The sequence below is a fragment of the Manduca sexta genome, chromosome 14, assembly GCF_014839805.1.
Source record: "Manduca sexta isolate Smith_Timp_Sample1 chromosome 14, JHU_Msex_v1.0, whole genome shotgun sequence".
In the NCBI taxonomy this organism is placed as follows: Eukaryota; Metazoa; Arthropoda; class Insecta; order Lepidoptera; family Sphingidae; genus Manduca; species Manduca sexta.
The window spans coordinates 899,556-918,465 of record NC_051128.1 but is presented as its reverse complement, the minus strand read 5'-3'; the positions used below and the strand labels follow the sequence as shown (position 1 = coordinate 918,465).

Sequence of the window (18,910 nt, the reverse complement as noted above, 5' to 3'; positions counted from 1 at the left end):
GTCAAAGCACGTTTTTCATGTTTCTGGTCGGGCTATATATCAAAACATGGCATTAGGACACGCCCTTTGATAGAAATTTTAAGACGTAGGTAGAGGTTTAGCTAGACACATCTATTTCCTCCTTGTTGCAGACGGTATTATAGGTGCGCGTATTTCGAATGATACTTAACATACTCCTACTTGACAATAGAAATCGGCGGCACTAATTTACAAAGCATTCATAACAGTTAGACGTTATTACTATACAGCTAAAGATTTACTATCCCGTAATAGAAACCTCACACGGTTTGTACAAAGCATTGTAATTAATATTGTATTTGGTGTATAGTGCATAATTTAACTGATTAGTGTTAAATTGGTTGCCATGTTGTGTGGAACTCACAGTATTGTCTAAAATTTACTCTGTTCGACACATGAGCTCTATTGTTCTATTGATTAGGGTATTAGGAATGATGCTAACTATATGCCATAAAATAAGAATTTCCTGTTATTTTTCAAGACTATAGTTGTCAGTATAACTTAAAATATATAATAAAAACAATGAGCAAACTGAAAAAAAAAACCTAAGAAGTTGTCAACGTAATTGTAGTGCTTTTATCATTAATAGTTATTGCCAAGACATAAATAAGACAAAAGTATCAAAACACTATATTTATACTCGGTTAAGATCACAATAACAGTGGGTGTACGTCAAGGTAGGGCGGCAGCAGGCGCGCGTCGTCGGTGTGGTCGTGCGGCGCGCGGCAGTCGAGGTCGCGCGCGGGCGCGGCGCGCACCCGCCCCCCCGCGCCGCACCACCGCGCCGCGCCCGCCGCGCCCGCCGCGCCCGCCGCGCACCGCACGCGCACGCACGTCTCCACCGGCGCGCCGCACCACCTGAACACACACATCATACACGAACATCAGGCGGCCTCGGATACCACCATCTCAATATATTGTACTACTACATATCTCTATCAAAAACATAGCTATATCACTATCAAATGTGTTTTATACGGGACACTAATATAACAATCTGACTTTACTTAAATTCCTTACAATGCTTTTTCTTCTTTACGTAATGATTTCCTAGTTAATTTTATTTTAATGTCTTCTTCACTTCCTACAATTTTGTTTTATTGTTTCTACAATTCCCACAAATTTTAAAAATCAAACGTTAGTTATACGTCTCAACAGGCAGTCTTATTGCGTAACACTAACACACCTTCAAGTTAAAATATAATTGATCAAATCAAATTCCATGTTTGTATTATTACTCCACTATCACAAACGGGCGCGTGAAGTTAATCTCTTATTACAACGCGCTCACAAATCCATTCCCCGATAACAAAGGAGTCCGCGCAGGCGTGAGATTGTTTTGCTTAGATTCCATTTAATATGATCATTCGGCTCTTCTCACGCGGCAATAAACCCGTTATTAAATCGCCAAGGTCGGCGGAGCGCTGGAGGTTCTTGAACAGCTCTGAAACATTACGCCGCAGACACGTTACTAATGTATATCTACAACGTTGCCATCTTCATGTTTACCCTTCTATCCTCAGAGGGGTTGAAATGCATTTAATACATCTACGGTCATCCAGTTTACTTCTGCAGTATCGTCGATATATACATGTATAGGTATGTATACACGTTAATGTGCTGAAATATAAATGTGCAATTGCTGCTAAAGTTCGATTTGAATACTGGTAATTGACTTGTGTATGTTTAGTCCAAGAACTCACACAGCCTTTGATACAGGGGCTTAGAAGTCGAATCCAAAACTTCACCCATTTCACAACAAATAAGACGACTTCTTTGAACATTCGTATAGACATTCACCTCGTCTGGAGCGGCCAACTTCTGCCTTAGCGGTTTTGGTTTCCAATTAGTTTTAGTCATAAGACGTGAATTAGTACTTATATTGTAGTGATACAGTACTTTTCTGCTCCTATATAGCACGGAATAATTACACGGAATAATTGTAAACTTAATTTATTGCTAGAATTTGATTCTGGTTTTGCCGCTTTCAATTCAGAACTCAACTCCAAACATAATCACCATATCTTGGTATTATTTCTGTTTATTACAAAACTTGTAAATTGACGTAGCATAAAACCAAGTCAATTTAACAAATACTCACAAATCAAGATCGAGAAAAATCAAGATCGAATACTTACTCCACATTGTTAAGTAAAGAGTGCCTATATTTTAAGTTTACGAGTTCCTTCAAAAGAATAAAACTTGTATTTAGATATAGGTAGATGTCGTCCTTACACGAAGCCCATATAAAGATTATGGGTAAAATCTTATGAATCATTTTTCATTCCTATTATATAACTGTCGATAGCAACAGCTCCTCCGCTTAGTTTTAGGGAGATTGATAAAGAAATTAAAGTAGACTTTGAAGTTCACATACCAAGAAAGTGCAGTCGCAGGCATCAAATTTGAAGACAAACAAGAAAAAAGACAAATTATTAGAACAATATTTTTTACATACTCTTGGATGGAAATGACGGAAACGAAACGATAGATGTACTTATTCACCAGGAAGGATTCCCATTTCACTTCTAAACAGAATTGCTTAGATATTAGACGGAGTCTATAAGCTACCGTGCCGTTTCTTGTTAAAATCAACGTGTATATTGCAAGTTTGAAGATTGCAACCAACTGTACTTGGTAGTTACTTGCATGTATCATTGCACACTCAGAGGGAGGCGAAAGAAACCTTGCCCCCCACTCCAGCTTTTAAATCATGACACACCTAATGTGAATGAATAAAAACCACGAATCATTGAGTTCTCTCGGGCGGCAGTGTTACCTGGCGGTGTACTGCACGTAGACGCGCTGGGCGCGGCGCGGCGCGAGCCTGAACGTGCGCGGCCACAGCTCGAACAGCTCGCCCGTCTCCCCCGACCCCTCGCCCTCGCCATGACACTCCGCCACCAACTCCAGCGTCTCCGTGCCTTACAACACACACCTCATTACTGTTGTTCTATTAACACACAAATACACACGTTGCCCTTTTGACGTGTGTCACATTAGTAATCTATTAATGTTTGTCCAAAATGACTATAGATAGCAAAATCGAACTCAATTATATTGTTTCTCAATGTTTAAAAATGATGATACTGATATCAATGTTCTCCTCGACGTACCCATGTTATGATTACATTAAATTTTAAGCATCGTTGATATAATTTCACGACTATTTTTTACTAATCTAACATGATGAAAATAAAATAAACGCAACTTTCCATAAAGTTTAATGCAAATGAGAATAATTCACAAGATAAATATTTACATAGATTAACATAATAAATATGAAAATTAATTATATTAGTTAGGACCACGAACTATCTGATTAATTATAATGTTACGTTGTATGCTATTCTCGATAAATGCCCCCGGCTGTGGTATAATACGGTATAATTTAATACCTCGCCGCTAACATGCAATTTGCATATTTTCAGTAGCGTCGGGCTGTTCACACGCCGCGTTTTAATACAATGTTGTTTGTTCTAAGCGATAAGCGCGATTCCAAGATCTGTATGGGAAGTATGTTTACTGTCCATTACTTTATCATTGTCGCTATCGTGGCTTAGTTTTTAATTAATCGAGCTGCCGGTGTACGAGTAATATTAAGCGCCTTTACTAATCGCGTGGCTGTAAACTTTACAGCTTGAAGTATGCAAGTTTGAGTTGTAGTGATATTGTATACGCGCTAAGTGTGGTGGCGAGGCGCGGCGCAACTGGTAGGTCGTGGCGGCAGTGAACAACACTTACAAACAACCGAGTCGTGCGCGTTAAATTTGGCTCGTGGTATTTAAGTTTATTATTTGTATCAAAATGTTTTCTTGTTTTCATCCAAATAGTATTGTCAGTCCTCGTAAAAGATTAGTAGTAATATATCAGTGTTGTAATACTATGGGCAATGTTGCTAAGATTATGATAATATTATATTGAATACATCTATCACATTGTTGTTTCAAATTGATTTTTTTTGAAGTAACCCGTTACCTAATACGTTTGGTAACATATTTACCGCAACAATTATTGTTCAGTACAGACTACAGACATGCCAAGCGACGTGAGCTTCCAGACTTCTCGTTTTCGGCTTGTTAGTCATCGCAGAATGTTAAGATCTATTTAATTATATAAAAACATGGCCGGCACATAAAAATCGGGTTAAAAAATATATGTTAACCACCACCAATCAACAAAAATCCGCGCTCCGACAATTTATATTCGTATCTATTATTTCTTTGTCTCCAGTTCTAATTAAGGTTCGAAGTTCGTTTTGATTAAAGAACACTCGCGGAAACGTGATCTTTAATTGAGCTTTTTCCTACCTAAAAACTTGGTTAAGTTGGAGGAGAGGTAGGTGTGAACCTTCAACTCATTTTGTAATATGCGTTCAACTTCTACTTACGGTAGGCTATAATTACTCAGTATAATATAAGAGCTTTGTTTTCTAATTATATCAACTCGATGCCGTGGAGCAGTACAGGTCCACAAGTTTGTTTGTAAAAGAGTATAAAAGTAACTCACAGCTGGAGTGCGTGACGGTGAAGTACGTCTTCCTGGTGTCGCCGTCGGTCACGAACCCGAAGTCGATCATTTCCGGCTCCACGCACAGCGCCGGGAACTCCAGCTCCAGGACCAGCGACACTTGCTAACAATTAGGTAACAAGTTTAACACAGCTATAATGTATGGGGTAAAATGGATACAATGTTATATTCCACACTTTACACGAGAAAATCGAGATCCACCAACTTTATACCGGAGTATAATAAAAAAGAGGAGGTTTTTATCAAGACAAAGTAAAAATAATATGGAGCATAATGAGCACATATTATATTCTCACTTTCATATTATATACGTTGAACGTAATGAAAATTATGGTAACTAGTTTATAAGGCAAAGTTATCTGTAATACTACAATAATAATAGTACTCTGGAATTATAATATTGTAATCATATGAAAATAAAGATTCAGCGAAATATTTTACGACGTTAATAACAATAAATATGTGCATACATTATACTACTGACATACTTTTCTTCATCCTAGTTGTTTACAGCCACCACTTACGCATTATCGGCCATCAGCGCTATCTATTTATGAGGCATTTCATATTCATAAGGATATAAAATTAGTCTGTTGCAGGCATTGTCTAAACAGGGTCCACGGATTATATATTGTAATACTGTGCACAGCGGCTTAGTGTGCGAGTGTAATGCGTCGTGTGCTACGTCATGGGCAACAAGCCGTGTCCTTTCTGAAGCACCGGTGTAAATGGTACACCACTCATGCAACTTAGCATTAGAGAACAACGATGCTTGCGCGTAATAAATATATTGAAAATTTTGTTTCACAGCAGCTTTTATTTATAAACCATATTCAAAAATATGAATAAATGTACTCAATTCCTTAAAATTAAATTTATGTAAATTGGTGAATTTAATCATTTAATTGAAAGGATTAACGCGCATGACTTCTGCCAGAATCAATTAAACAAATTGGTAGCTTGAATCTCTGCGACTTACTGCGGTTACACATTGTTGTTGCGCGTATCAACGTTTTATAACTCTCCAAAAAGGATTCATAAAAGAATTAAACACGAGTGTACGCACACATGCTCCTACCAAAAACTACAATACACTCTTAAGGAGTACATAATTATACGTTACCATCTTTAGGGTTGATGAAATACTGACATTGTCTTAGTATAATCGTTTGAAGCGCGTGTATGGTTAACAGTGATTGCTATCAAGTATACCTGGTATTACTCGACACCGCACCGTATTATTATGCTGTCTAGACATCTTTAATGCCAGACTGTGAGAATCTAAGTTTAAATACGTCTTCAGGTAGTAGTGACGTTTATAACGATATTACAATATATTAAAATTGCGACTTAGCTACAGATAGACACAGACCTAGTACATACTGCATTTTATACTATTACTGTTGTTGCGAATGATAGAGCATATTGAAGTTCATGCCCGTAATGGTCCTGGTGCAAACAATTTTGTCTATGCAGTGGGTGGATTTATAAATAACAAAGTAGGTTAGCAGCTTTGTTGTTGCGTTTTCTGCTTTTCATAAGTTCGGATGTGTTCCAACAACCCAACTTGTTCCTAACTCTTCTTTTAACCCTTTTTCTTATTATTTTATATTAGGGGAAATGTGTTGAAGACGGCTGTTTTTTTTAAATTCAAGAAATTCAACCTTCTGGTTTAATAAATAATGGTGGCAATATTATATTTTCAGCGAAAATTTTGCAACATATTATATAATATATTGTATAATATTTTATGACTGTCGTGCAAGCTCGAGCGAGACACATAATAAAAGCGTCATAATCCGCGCGAAATATGGTGCTACAAAGTACAGCGAGTGATGCGCGTCTCGGGAGTGGGCCAGGACAGGACCGGGACAGGGCCGGGACAGGGCCGGGACAGGGCCGGGACCGGAGTGCTCGCTAAACGCGCTAATGGCACGAAATTTGGTAAGTGTACGGTCTACGCTTAACATCCCAAACATTCTATAGTTTGTTTTGATGATGATATGATAAATAACAACACTTGATATAAATGTTCAACAGTTCATTGATGTAAACTTAACATTATAAAATGTCAATTATGTGATGGGACTGATTGTTTATCGATAATTGCTGATATGAGCGCGCGCGGCTTGTTGCTCAGCGGTACGCGAACTGAAGCTCGGCATTATTGATATTTGTGTTGAGAGAATAAAATGCTGAGAGCGCAAATTTGTACAGTTGCACCGCACAGTATGAGTAGGTGTTATATTACGCATGTTATATTATTCATAATAGTACTGATACCAACGCTAATGGAAGGCGCGTTCATGTCTGTGTTTTTGTTGTGAATTAAGTAAGGCGCGTGCGCAGCCTTGTTAGTGTTATATTAAAATGGTTTGGGCGTATACAGGAGTAATTGTTGCAAAAAGGTGTACTCACAAGCAACTTGTTGTATTTGTCGTAGAAGCACAAGGGCGTAGCGGTGCGACGTAGCGGCTCGTAGCGTAGCTTGTTGCACTCCGCGGACTGCGCGTTCCGCGTGAGCGCCGCCGCGCTCGGCGCGCTCGGCGCCGCGTCTCGCTCCGCGCACCACAGCGGACACGCTTCAGACGCATGCACCCGCACTTCCACGCACACCTACAACATTCATTAACTATACATTATTGTCTTAATAATTACAAAATATCTAAATTATTTTTATTATTATCTAAAGCGTACGCGTACAACAAATTCATATACATAATATATTTCACGTGTAGTGTAATATAGCGTGGTGTTTTGTTCGTATCCATGTATCTATTCCTTCTATAGTTTATAGATGAGAGGACTCTGAACGTATTAGCTTTATTTAACTGATTTATGACGCTCCAAATAATTGATGCACGAAGAAGCAATAAAATAAGGATAAAATAACGAAATATAATTATACAAAAAAAAGTACGTTGCCCAAAAACAGTGAATGCCTTAGACCAGTGTATGTACATTGAACAGTCTATTGACTTTGTTTCCTATCCCAAATTTACGCAAAGAATAATTATTTACGTAACAATATAGACTGGTAATTTCCTTATTATGTTTATTAATTAATTACGGTGAAAGAAAATGAAATAAACAAACACAAATGCGATAAAAGCCCGGTGGAGTCCCGTTCTCACTTGAAAAGGCGCCGCTTTGTGAGCGAGCGCCGGCCGACGTTTTATTTATTTTTCTAATAATATTTCCTCTAATGAAGTGAGCGAACAAAGGCGCGCGTTTAATATTACGCTTCAAAGAGTCCGCGCACTCCTCGCGCCCGCGCCCGCGCCCGCGCCCGCGCCCGCGCTCGCTGCCGCCAGCCGCTCAGCGGGACCTCTTCAATTACATCTACATTCATTACTAGGTGGGCGTATTGTCAATCATCCTATCGAGTAACACCTAAAGTGCTTAAGGTAGACTTTAGTAAAGTCCAACAAAAAGTGGCACGATTGTACCGGCTCACAGTTCTGTTAACGGCGTACTTGGCTATGAAGTCAGCGACGTTTTGAATTCAATGATATTGTTAATACATTTTTATTTTAAACCATACGTTCATAATTAAAACTAGTTTCCTACACTGGACGAAAATTAACTTGTACACTAGGTACATCTTTGACTATCCTTAGATGCATACTATCCATAGGTCAGAATATAGTTTCACATTTTATTAACCAATAATTCGAATTTCAAAAGAAGCCGCAGATTGCAGAGGCGCCAAGTTACTCGCAGCAGGCCGTACATTGTACACACGTATTAATTAATATTGGTTAAATCAAGCTCAATTAATCATGGAAATGCTGAGTCGATATCTATTATCTTGTTACACAATAATATATGTAATTTCTATGTACCGACGGCAACGCTAAGTTCCTTTTCATCTTCTAATGTACTTAACTACTAAAAACTGTATCGACTAAAATCCAATTCTATTTAATTTTAATAATGAATTAAAAACAATGCAATCCTTAAATTTCGATCGATACTTTTTAGGTTCGATCACTAAATAAGTATTCTTCATCGATTTTACAAATCCAGTATGTTACCATAACCGATGAATACAAACTGACATAAATGAGTATATTTTATGTTTTACAAACCAAAGGATAGAAAGCATAATGATAAAGGTGATTCTTTCAACAAGCCAATCCGTTTTATCCACCCATTTACCAGTAATCCAATGGAAGGTTTTTGGAGGTAATCTACCTCGTTACATTAATCATAATTTGGGCTGTTTGTGCTCTAATGGAATATTTGGGATTTCAGGTTTTGTTACAGTGGAAAATTATCTTTATCTCTACCTCATAAAATCATTTATACTTTATTTGAATTATTATGTTTTTCTCAAAATTGTATCACTTATTTTTGTGAAATTTCTCAGACACGTTGTTAACGACTTGAAATTATTGTGTGTTCAATGTATAAAGTCGCAATTTGTTAATTTAAGCTTTTTACCTGAAATATTATTCGTATTGGACTAAATTGTGACCATGCAAAACCTAGTGAACTCCCGCAATAGAGTCTTACTCCGATACGCCGCATTCCTAGCTCAGCCAGTGTAAAGTAACAAGCTATCATCATCCTGATAACAATCCAAACGCAAAGTCCCTCCGTGGGGTCAGTATTATGCTTAGATATACTTTACATACTACACAATTACTCTATATTGCCGCACTACGATAGACATAAAACTATAGCTAATTAACAACGTGCGTTTCATGTTCATGTTGTTTAGTGCTGTGACGCATGTCGAACTCACGTATCGTCGCAAAGAAGGCACGAGTGTAATACTCGTTATGCTGTTTGAATTGTGTGTGCTGAACGACTCTCCATTGAGATCCCGAGTTTGAGTCGTGGGTCGGGTGAAGGAGTAATTTTGGGTTTTTCTTTTGAGTATTGGCCCAGAGTTTGGAATAGGCTCCGCCTTACCTTCGGAGTAAAGGCGTGATGCGTGTTTTTGTTGTGTTGTTTTTTATTTAATTATCTGATACCAGAGGCGGCAATGTAGATAGTTACAACAATCCAACAGTAATAGTGACCTCAGTGGAGCTCCGCGGCGGCAGCAGCATGTGCAGGCGCGTGTGGCGCGTGTGGCGCTCGGCGCGCGCGCCCGGCCCGCACGCGCCGCACGCGCAGCCCGCGCCGCACGCGAGGCGGCTCCGTGCGCGCGCGCCGCTCACCACGCACCACGGCGACTGCGTGCGCGCACACACCTCTAGCGGACCGTCGCCTATGTTCTTCAACTGGAACCGCTTGCGTACTCTGATAGAAGGTCGTGCGTGCTTACGAGCTCGACTTTTATAAATATCATAATAAGTGTAAAGCAAAGCTTAAGCAGCTCAGCAGTGGGCAAGTATATAATACAGGGCTGATATTATTATAAAGCTTAACGCATAATTAAATGACGAGATAGTGTGTGGTTTATAGATTTTTCTGTACTTGATACTGATAATTATTAGTGCTCAAAAGGGTTAATATAAGTGACCTGAGCAGTTCTCCCAGTGGCAAATGCAACGCGCAAATGCGTACGCTCAGTCGTTCGCATGAAGCGCGCAGTGCGCCGGCGCGCGCACTGTGCCGCAGCACCACGCTCTGTGGCGGGGGCTCTGAACGCTGCCAGCACACCCTACGTGACACGGGTGTATAGTGATTACCAATCTAGTTCTATAAATGTACAAAAATTGTATCTAGTCCACTTTCACAAATTTGTCCTCTTAATAAAACTGTAGTTCATCATAATATAAAATAATGGTTGTCATTATAACATTATTTAATTTACACATATTATTTCTGGTAAGTGTTTAAATGTCCGTTATAAATCAGGTATATATAATTATAAGAGTTATCCGTCAGTGGTACGGACCCTGACTTGTGCAGGGGTATGGTCCGCAGCAGCAGGCGCGCGGGCGGCGCGAGCTCGGCGCCGGGCGGCGGCCGCAGCGTCACGCGCCACTCGTGCTGCGCGCCCGCCGCCAACACGCACGCCTCGGGCTCCACCTGGATATTACGACCCGGCTTATGCATCTGTGGAGCTACTGTCTTGATGGCGTAGTTATATTGAGTGCGCGGTACGATATCGATCGGAGGTTCCGGGATCGAATTCCGAGTGGGGCAGTCATTTTGGGTTTTTCTGTTCAGCCTGGAATCGAAAACTTACCCTATATCACTTTATGAGATGGAATAAATGTAGCAAAAAGTGGATGACCTGTTTGCAACTCTGTCTACCAATTCAGGAATAACAGCGTCTGTATCTATGTTTGCATTAATATTTCCTATTCGTTTTAGTTTAAAATAAAGTGTATCTCGTGAGCTCGTCTGTAGGTACCACAAAGATGTTTATTTCGATCAAGAAGCCGTATGGAGCTCTACTGTTGTGTTCCGAGTCGACGGACATATCTAAGAACTTAACAAAAAATCTGTACTGTAATGTATAATATGCATTTGGCCATGTGTGTTTCATCCCATGATGTAATAGGAGACGAGCTTAAGGCTTTGTCGAACATAAATTCTATACTCCAGATACCTACTGAGCAAGAAAACTAAATTTTACATTGACCGGGATTCGAATACGGGGCTTCGAAGCAGTGTCGTACTGTGCATTAATACAACTACGCCATCGGTACAGTAAAAAAACTAATAAAGAATTATTTAGCTCCTCATTAAAATCTTATTTCTAGGGAATACGCTGGCCGACTTAATTAACTAGCTTTGAATCTCTCAACACAAATACTAAAGTAATGTTTAATAAAATGACGACCAAAAATATAAATCTTTTTAACATTAGCTCTGTGTATTAAAATGTTTAAGTTGGTTCGCGTCGTAATTAGTTTATTAGAGCACGAACATAATGTCAACTAGTCCGCACTGTCTACAAGTCTATCGCAGGCCAAAAATAGCCTTTTCCTATTTCAATCCTATGAATCCATATATTCATTACTACATAGTCATTAGAAAAGATGGGTTGTGTGATTGTTTTAAGAGTTACAATCCATTACCTACCGTTCATTTGCTCGGGAAATAAAATAATTTTCTTCTCTAGCGCTACTTGGACTCTACATTCTATATAACACCGATCAAAATGCTACAGTGGCTTCTCTAGTATTGTTGAAACGACACTTTCTCTACGGTAGTAACTATACAGGCGATTGTAAAATATATCCAGTATCATCCTATCTATTCATCTCTGATGTCCACTACCATCAGTTGACACATTAACACATTTTCTCTTTTCTCCTCTACAATAAAATACGAAATTCTTTGAATATAATTGTAATCCCCGGGTCGCGTCGCTATTGTCCGCGCGTCAGTCCGCGTCATGTCACATTGTGGAACCGTTCCACTGCTCTTGAACCCCACACGTGACTTATATTTTAAGTGACAATGACTTTTATTTCACGGTCGCGCATTCGTGAAGGAGATACGTGTCATTACAGTGACTTGCTCTGCGGTGCATACCGATGAGCAAGCTGTGAAACTTGAGGCCACAGGTACGATCTATCGGGACATATATATAAATATTTGTAAAGTCCCTCAGAGTTAACACAAAGCCAATATTAACTTATCTGGATGTCGAGACTACGTGACTGCTAGATGTATTTATTTATGTAATTGTAGACTGTTAATTCATTACGTTGCGTAACGCACCATGCTAGCGTACTGTCTATTTTTTTTTGTTCAAACTATGAAACCAGCATTCTCAGATAATGTACTTGAAGTGACTTTGCATAATACTTTGGTTTACATCGAACCCGCTAGGAAAACGGCGGAAAAATAACGGTTCCTCGAGGATTGTAAGATAAATTTCATTTCGCGAGCGGAACTGCACGTAGACACCGACGCGCACTGTATGCGAAGACGTGGGACGTGAGAGACAACAACGATACTGTTACGAGTAAATTTATTGATAGGTCTACGGTTGTAACATAAACAATTAAAGTGTCGAATTTTTTTTTATTGTAAATCTGTTGAATTAACGAGTATCAACAATAATTGTTTTATAGAAACGTACGACGTACTAAAGTAACAAAAGATACATTTTATTACGAAACTTTTATTTCGAAAAAAGAATAATCGGCGAAGAGTTGTGAGCACAACCAGCGCGATATTATCGGTAGGTATATGTAATTATTTTATCTTTTTTTATGTTCGTTTATAATAAACAAACTGAAAACTATTTAAATAAAATTTAAAATTTTGTTTAATTATAAGAAACCACATTACATCTGGAGTGTTAAACATGGCTTTTGAATTCGGGAATGGGCGTTAATGCGGCAAGAGCAGCGAGTCAAAGCAACACCACTATGGCCACCTCACAACAACTTTATATGATGTGATACATACAATTATGTACAGTTTGACTTTGTTATATAATAACCGTTCACTTTCGTTTTATACTAATAAAGAGATTGCATCCATAATACTTATACAAATACGCTGATTGTAATTATAAACGTGAACCATGATGATTGTGTTTACCTTGAAGCATGTCTCGTGCTGCGGTCCGTAGTCGGCCGTGAGGTAGAGCTCAATCGCTGTGTCCATCTCCTGTTCAGCGGACGAGCTCGCTGCCTCGCTCGACTCGTCCAATGGGTAGTCCGCTGTGAGACAGACAGCGCGCTTGTAGAGGGATGATTCGGAAATTTAATAATCAAAGAGGGAGCTGAAGATTTAGATAAAACACCAAAAACTTGACTATGATATTTCTTTAATAATTATTTTATAATAGTCATTCACATTACAGTTTAAAATATTATAATGTAAGTGCTGCGTGTAAAGGAATCAACAAATCTTTTGGTTTCAAAACATCTGAACTCAATATAAATACTAACGACTCACATCACATTTTTCAGAGTGGGTATCGAACTCGCGAGCTTTTTCTGCACAGCCGTCTCATCATCCATTGTGTTATAGAAGTTGTTAATAAATATTGTATAACGGTAAACACGCTGAGTTTGTCTGTTTGTGTTTACCCTCATCCTTAAACAGTCATTTTCCCGTCTCCCGTCGCGTATTATAAAAGCGTTCCAAATTTCACAAAGCTTTCCTTAACTCGTGTTTCGATGGAACTGTTACGGTTATGATCGACTATATCGACGTTTTATTATTCTTAGATGATATAATAGCACACGAAAAAATTGTATCGCCTTAGTGTCATAGTTCGAATCTCGGGTTTGAAGTCCGGGTCGGCCAAATTGTCGTTGGGTTCGTCCGCTCAGTAAACCCCGAAGTTTGGAATGTGTATCCGATATGGCGATAGACTCGCCCCTTATGGTACAATAGGACAGAATATATACCGGGAAAAGACGTGTAAGTGTGTGTAAGAATGTATTGTGCTGCGAGTGAAGCCCGTCTCGTCAGTCAGTCATATTGTAATGACGACATAGTACAGTACCATACATTCACGATGCTAGCAAAGCCACGTGAAGCATAAAGTGGCCGAACATTACAGCAAGGATTACACTATTCAATTATTAATATTAGCACCGGAAACTTGCTCTATTCAGCTTGCAACTTAGTTCAAGTTACATTCAAACAGCTGTCCGAGATAATCCCGCAGTTCCACTGAGCACTAACGTGTCGTAACCAGTTCATATAAACCACGAGGAAGTTCGCGGAAACGGACATTATACCTCATATCGTAGTTGTTTAAGTCCCTAGATTAATAATGTGATAAAATTTTATTGGAGAAACGTTGTGGTCAAGTTTGTAACTTGAGAGAATAGAGATACACAAAATATATTGACTGTCGATTGCACAGCGGGCGATGAATTGGATTTTAAGCGAGAGGCCGCGGTTTTAATTCCTGCGCCATGAAAGTGTGATCCGCAAATAATAGTTTCACGCCCTAATGTTTTGGGTCTGAAAGACCTTTAATAGTTTTTAGTCTCGATCATACAAGGCGCGTATGATGCGTCTTGGTATCTTTGTAATCATTTTTGAGATAAATATATTGACTTACAATCATAAGCGTTGAGACACGGGCAGGTGCGCGGCGGAATGTCGTAGAAGCGGAGGTACAGCCGGAACGGCAACTGGTCTTGAGGATATTCTGAAAATAAAAATAACTTGTAATATTGAACTGTAGTTACTTACTAATTTGTAGGTGATGGTAATTACTAGACATTGTCAGATTTAAAAAATAGAGTGACGAGCGCAATGCAGTTCCATGCATCAGTTTGTTGTGTCGCTTGCTATCATTCGTCTCGCGATTTGGTATATCACACATGAAGTAAATTTTTAAAAGTAATAAATCTAATATCAAGGCTTTATCTACTAGTTGAGTTTGAATGTCACTTGCCAATTTTCCGCGACTTCGTAAATCAATCACAACGACAAATAAAAGTTAAAAATACTTGGCGCTGATGTCGACACCAATCAATCAACGTCCATTTGTGAATAAAATATACTTTCGTCAACACAACTTTGAAAATTCTAGGCTCAAAGGAAATTATATATTAAAGAACAATAAAGCTGGCGCGCCAATCAATTACAAGTTGGGAAAAATTGATCGAGATCACGAGACAAACTTTGTAATTGTGCTGTGATTAGCTTTTGATAAATTTAAATTTCCGAAGCTAAAAACAGTGTAATGAGAAGTGGTGCGAGTTGTATACAAGCCCAAATGGGCAGATAAAAATAACTTATAAAATAATATAAGCAAGGGTACACTCATAATATTTGTCACGTAATATTTTAGATTTGTAAGCATTTTCTCAGCGTGTTTGTGTCAGGTTATAAAAAGAAAAGCGTCCATTGTCTAGAACGGTTCTCTTCGCTGAGAATGCCGCGACGGATAACGTCTCGTATTTTTAATTTTAATATGTGAAAAGGTCAAGTCAGCGAAGCGAGCGGGGATCAGAGGAGAGCAGCGGGGAATGGCCGTAACTGGCGGATTGCGCAGCTAACTGAACTCAAACAGTGCGACCGCCTAGAGTGTTTGCGGTGGAATTGCTTAAGAAACGAGATGTACGGGAATAGAAAGACATTCAGACGATTTAGCAGAATTAAAACTGTACTGGCATGTAGTTTGCGGGGGAGTTCGAAATGGCGGGAAAATCAATAACAATTAATGCAGTAGAAATTTGTCCTTTGTCCATAGAGTTGCTTTTTTATTAAAGGATGTGTTATGCGATCTCATACTATTCCTTTATTTCTGTCGGTATACAGCAGTTATCTTTATTCAAATATAATCACTTGTACACATCAACGAGCGTGTAATACAAGCTATGATTTTGTTTTGTATTAATTGTAAGAATAATGAGTATCCTATACTTAAAATTATTAGTTTTTTAAGTGATTACGTTCTGAATTACACATTTGGTATCGACTAATATACGAACAGTTTGATATTTCTGGAATATTTAGAGGACGGATCAGAGAGTAACGCGGTGCCCCGTTAATATAATACATTTCATTTTTTGGCTGTTTCGAAGGGATACCTAGCACCTAATGACACTATATTGTTCACATAACAAACATTTATGTACTATTTTCTGAAACTGAAGCTTCTTTCAGTCATGAATTTCGAGAACAGCGCCCAACTCAGATTTATTACTTTTGTGGATTTTTTTCATTTTATAATGAATGATATGGATTATAAAGATCCAAATTTCCGTGACTGCCTCGGTGGCGTAGTTGTATTGCATGTCCGGTACAATAGCGCTCTGAGGTCCTGGGTTCGAATCCCGGGTCGGGCATAGTGATATTTGGGTTTTTCTGCTCAGTATCAGCCCGGAGTTTGGAATTTGTGCGCGATATGGCGATAGGCTCGCCCCCTATCACATCATGGGACGGAACATACTTGGCGAAAAGTGGGTGCCCTAGTTGCGCCTCTGCATACCCCTTCGGGGATAAATGCCTGATGTTATGTATTTATGTATGTAAATTTCCGTCTGAAATATGAACACAAGAAGTGTACTGCCTACTCCACCGTGAGACGAAGTTAAATCTAGCCGAATATACATATAGTTAGGTCGCTACCTACCCACCGCGGATACAGCAAAGCTCTCGACACTTCCAACTCAAACATAATTACACCATGTCGATATCTCATCAAACAACATGGCACAAACAGAGTGATAATGCGCTGCGTCTCCGGGAGCCGGTGATTAATTAGAAGCCGTCCAGACGCGTTACACTCACTCCACTTACTTCGGGAATAAACCTCACACTTCCAAAGAGACGAGCGGAAAGGACGCCTTTACAGCGGAGCTGAGTTGAGCCAAAAAATATTATCCAATAACATTGCATAAAATTGACGTCACATTTATTGACTAATAGGGCATCACTAAATTAATGTGATGTGTACACTAGTGCCATCTAATTTATAGGTAGTTAGAGATCTTTTATCTCTTTCTCTTTGATCTTTTATCTACGTGTGCGTGAGTAAAGCCGTATAATGTATGTCTTCCAAAAAGTAGAATATAAGAAACACCAGGTTAAATAAGATAGGACGGCATAATTTTGGAATCAGTTTTATTACCTTATAATATTTTAAATACATAGTACTTACAATTGTAGTACCCTTATAATAAAATATAGACACCGCAAATGTAGACGCACCTTAATAACTGGACTTGTAAGATCTCGGGTGCCATGACGCGCGGGTCTACGTTCAGTAAACAGCGCGACCGTTTCATTACAATGCTGATGTGAGTATCGGTGGCTCCCGGGAGATACCTGCTCTAAATTACAGTGAAAAGGGTACAATACCTCAGAGGTGTGAAGCCGACACAAATGAACAATGAAGGGGTTTCATATGATTAGTTACAGTTCGGTGAATATGTGATATCACATGTTGTGGTCACTTGCTTACATACTATTACATTTCGGCACCCCAGTTATTATTAACAACAAAATTTACATAACAATAATATAGAAAATTTTGTTTATATTGCAAGTACTGTATTTGTTACTTTATTTAGGTAACTATTAATGCTATTTTAGGTTGACAAATAAAAAGTATCTACATACTTCAATGAATAGTTTCTCTATTTTCTTTTTTGTTCTCTTCTAGCGATCAGTTAGTATCGTCTAGCTTTAAAAATCATTTCGAATTTTTCCTCCTTTTATTTATTTATTTTAGGAAGATTGACAGACAAATGACATTAGTAGAGGTTAAACACAAGATATCATAGTCCTATGCTAATTACAAATCTTCGCCAGTAATGTATTATGCTACTTTTACAGTTATTATGCTACTTTATTTAGCTAGTCCTGGGAGTAAGTTTCACAACGTTGTGTATTCCTGTGCAGCTCGACGACGGAGCGACTCTTCGGCGAATCTATTTCGATATCGAACCAAAGAAGCCGATCGATGCACTCTGGGAGTATTCGCGCGAGCCGATTACTCTTTATAATTAACACGTAAATTTTTATAGGAAAACCATTCAATGAATAATTAAATAATACATTCTCCTCTTTGTAAATACCTTCTATGTATAAGGAGCCAACCAGAACTTCGAATTACAAAAAGTATTGCGTGTTACCCAACTGCTTTCGTTACCATGAGACTTAAGACGTGAGGTCTCATAGTGACCAGTATATACGCTTCATACAGTGTTCCCTAGACCAAAATACCACAGTGCATGCACAATGCTGCTTGACGGTAGAAATACACATGGACCGAGACATCCACCCGCATTCGATAAAAATTCTTACGAGCTTTTTAATAGGAGGTAAATACCAAACTGGCCTGTAGCCCTCACCGCGGGCACGCAGCGCGTCGCCCTCTACCTCTATAAACAGAACTCCGTCAACACGGTTGTATTTGTATGGGCGACGCGAAACTTTTTAATAAAAACCTTTCACGGGGAAAGAAAAATATTTTTTCTTTTAGTCCTTTTATTCAGAAAACAGCACGTCAATCCGATGTCACATCAGCGCGGGAGACCTCGGAGGAAACTGAACTTTATTTGGATTATATTTAGGCGATTAACCCATAAATTGCGTAATACAGGCTTTAAATTTAATTATTGGTTATGCTAAACAGTTTTATTTGCTTATAACTAATATTTATTTATGTTATTCCAAACAAGTAATGATATATTGTATTTTTTTTTTAGAAAGGCGGAATACATAACCTATAAAACCAATGAAACAATTATGTTGTTTAATCGTTATTGCAGTGCGAGTATGGCTTGCACTTAACTAGTTTGTAGACACTGCTCAAGCGCGTCCTGGATTTGAATCCTGGGTCTGGCAAAGTGATATTGAGTTTTTCTATTCATTAATAGCCCGGAGCCGGCTATTAATGCATTACATGGCGATAGGTTCGTCCCCCATAACATCATGGGATGGAACACCTTTGGAACTAAAGGCCGTAGTACCTTTTAAATTTATTTTGAATGCCATTGCAGTAACGAAGATATAT

The 18,910-nt window shown here is 38.7% G+C and overlaps 1 protein-coding gene across 1 annotated transcript in view; it reads right to left on the bottom strand.

The window, feature by feature from the left end:
• LOC115442931 overlaps positions 1-18,910 on the bottom strand; it is a 101,308-nt gene that overhangs the window by 50,841 nt on the left and 31,557 nt on the right. Inside the window, exons 6-14 of the mRNA XM_037438466.1 lie at positions 14,498-14,587; positions 13,015-13,136; positions 10,403-10,536; positions 10,025-10,165; positions 9,579-9,801; positions 6,967-7,164; positions 4,528-4,651; positions 2,798-2,942; positions 690-876 (exon numbers count right to left, since the gene is read on the bottom strand). Of these exons, the coding sequence (XP_037294363.1) occupies positions 690-876; positions 2,798-2,942; positions 4,528-4,651; positions 6,967-7,164; positions 9,579-9,801; positions 10,025-10,165; positions 10,403-10,536; positions 13,015-13,136; positions 14,498-14,587 (1,364 nt within the window). The remainder of the gene's footprint in view (positions 1-689; positions 877-2,797; positions 2,943-4,527; positions 4,652-6,966; positions 7,165-9,578; positions 9,802-10,024; positions 10,166-10,402; positions 10,537-13,014; positions 13,137-14,497; positions 14,588-18,910) is intronic.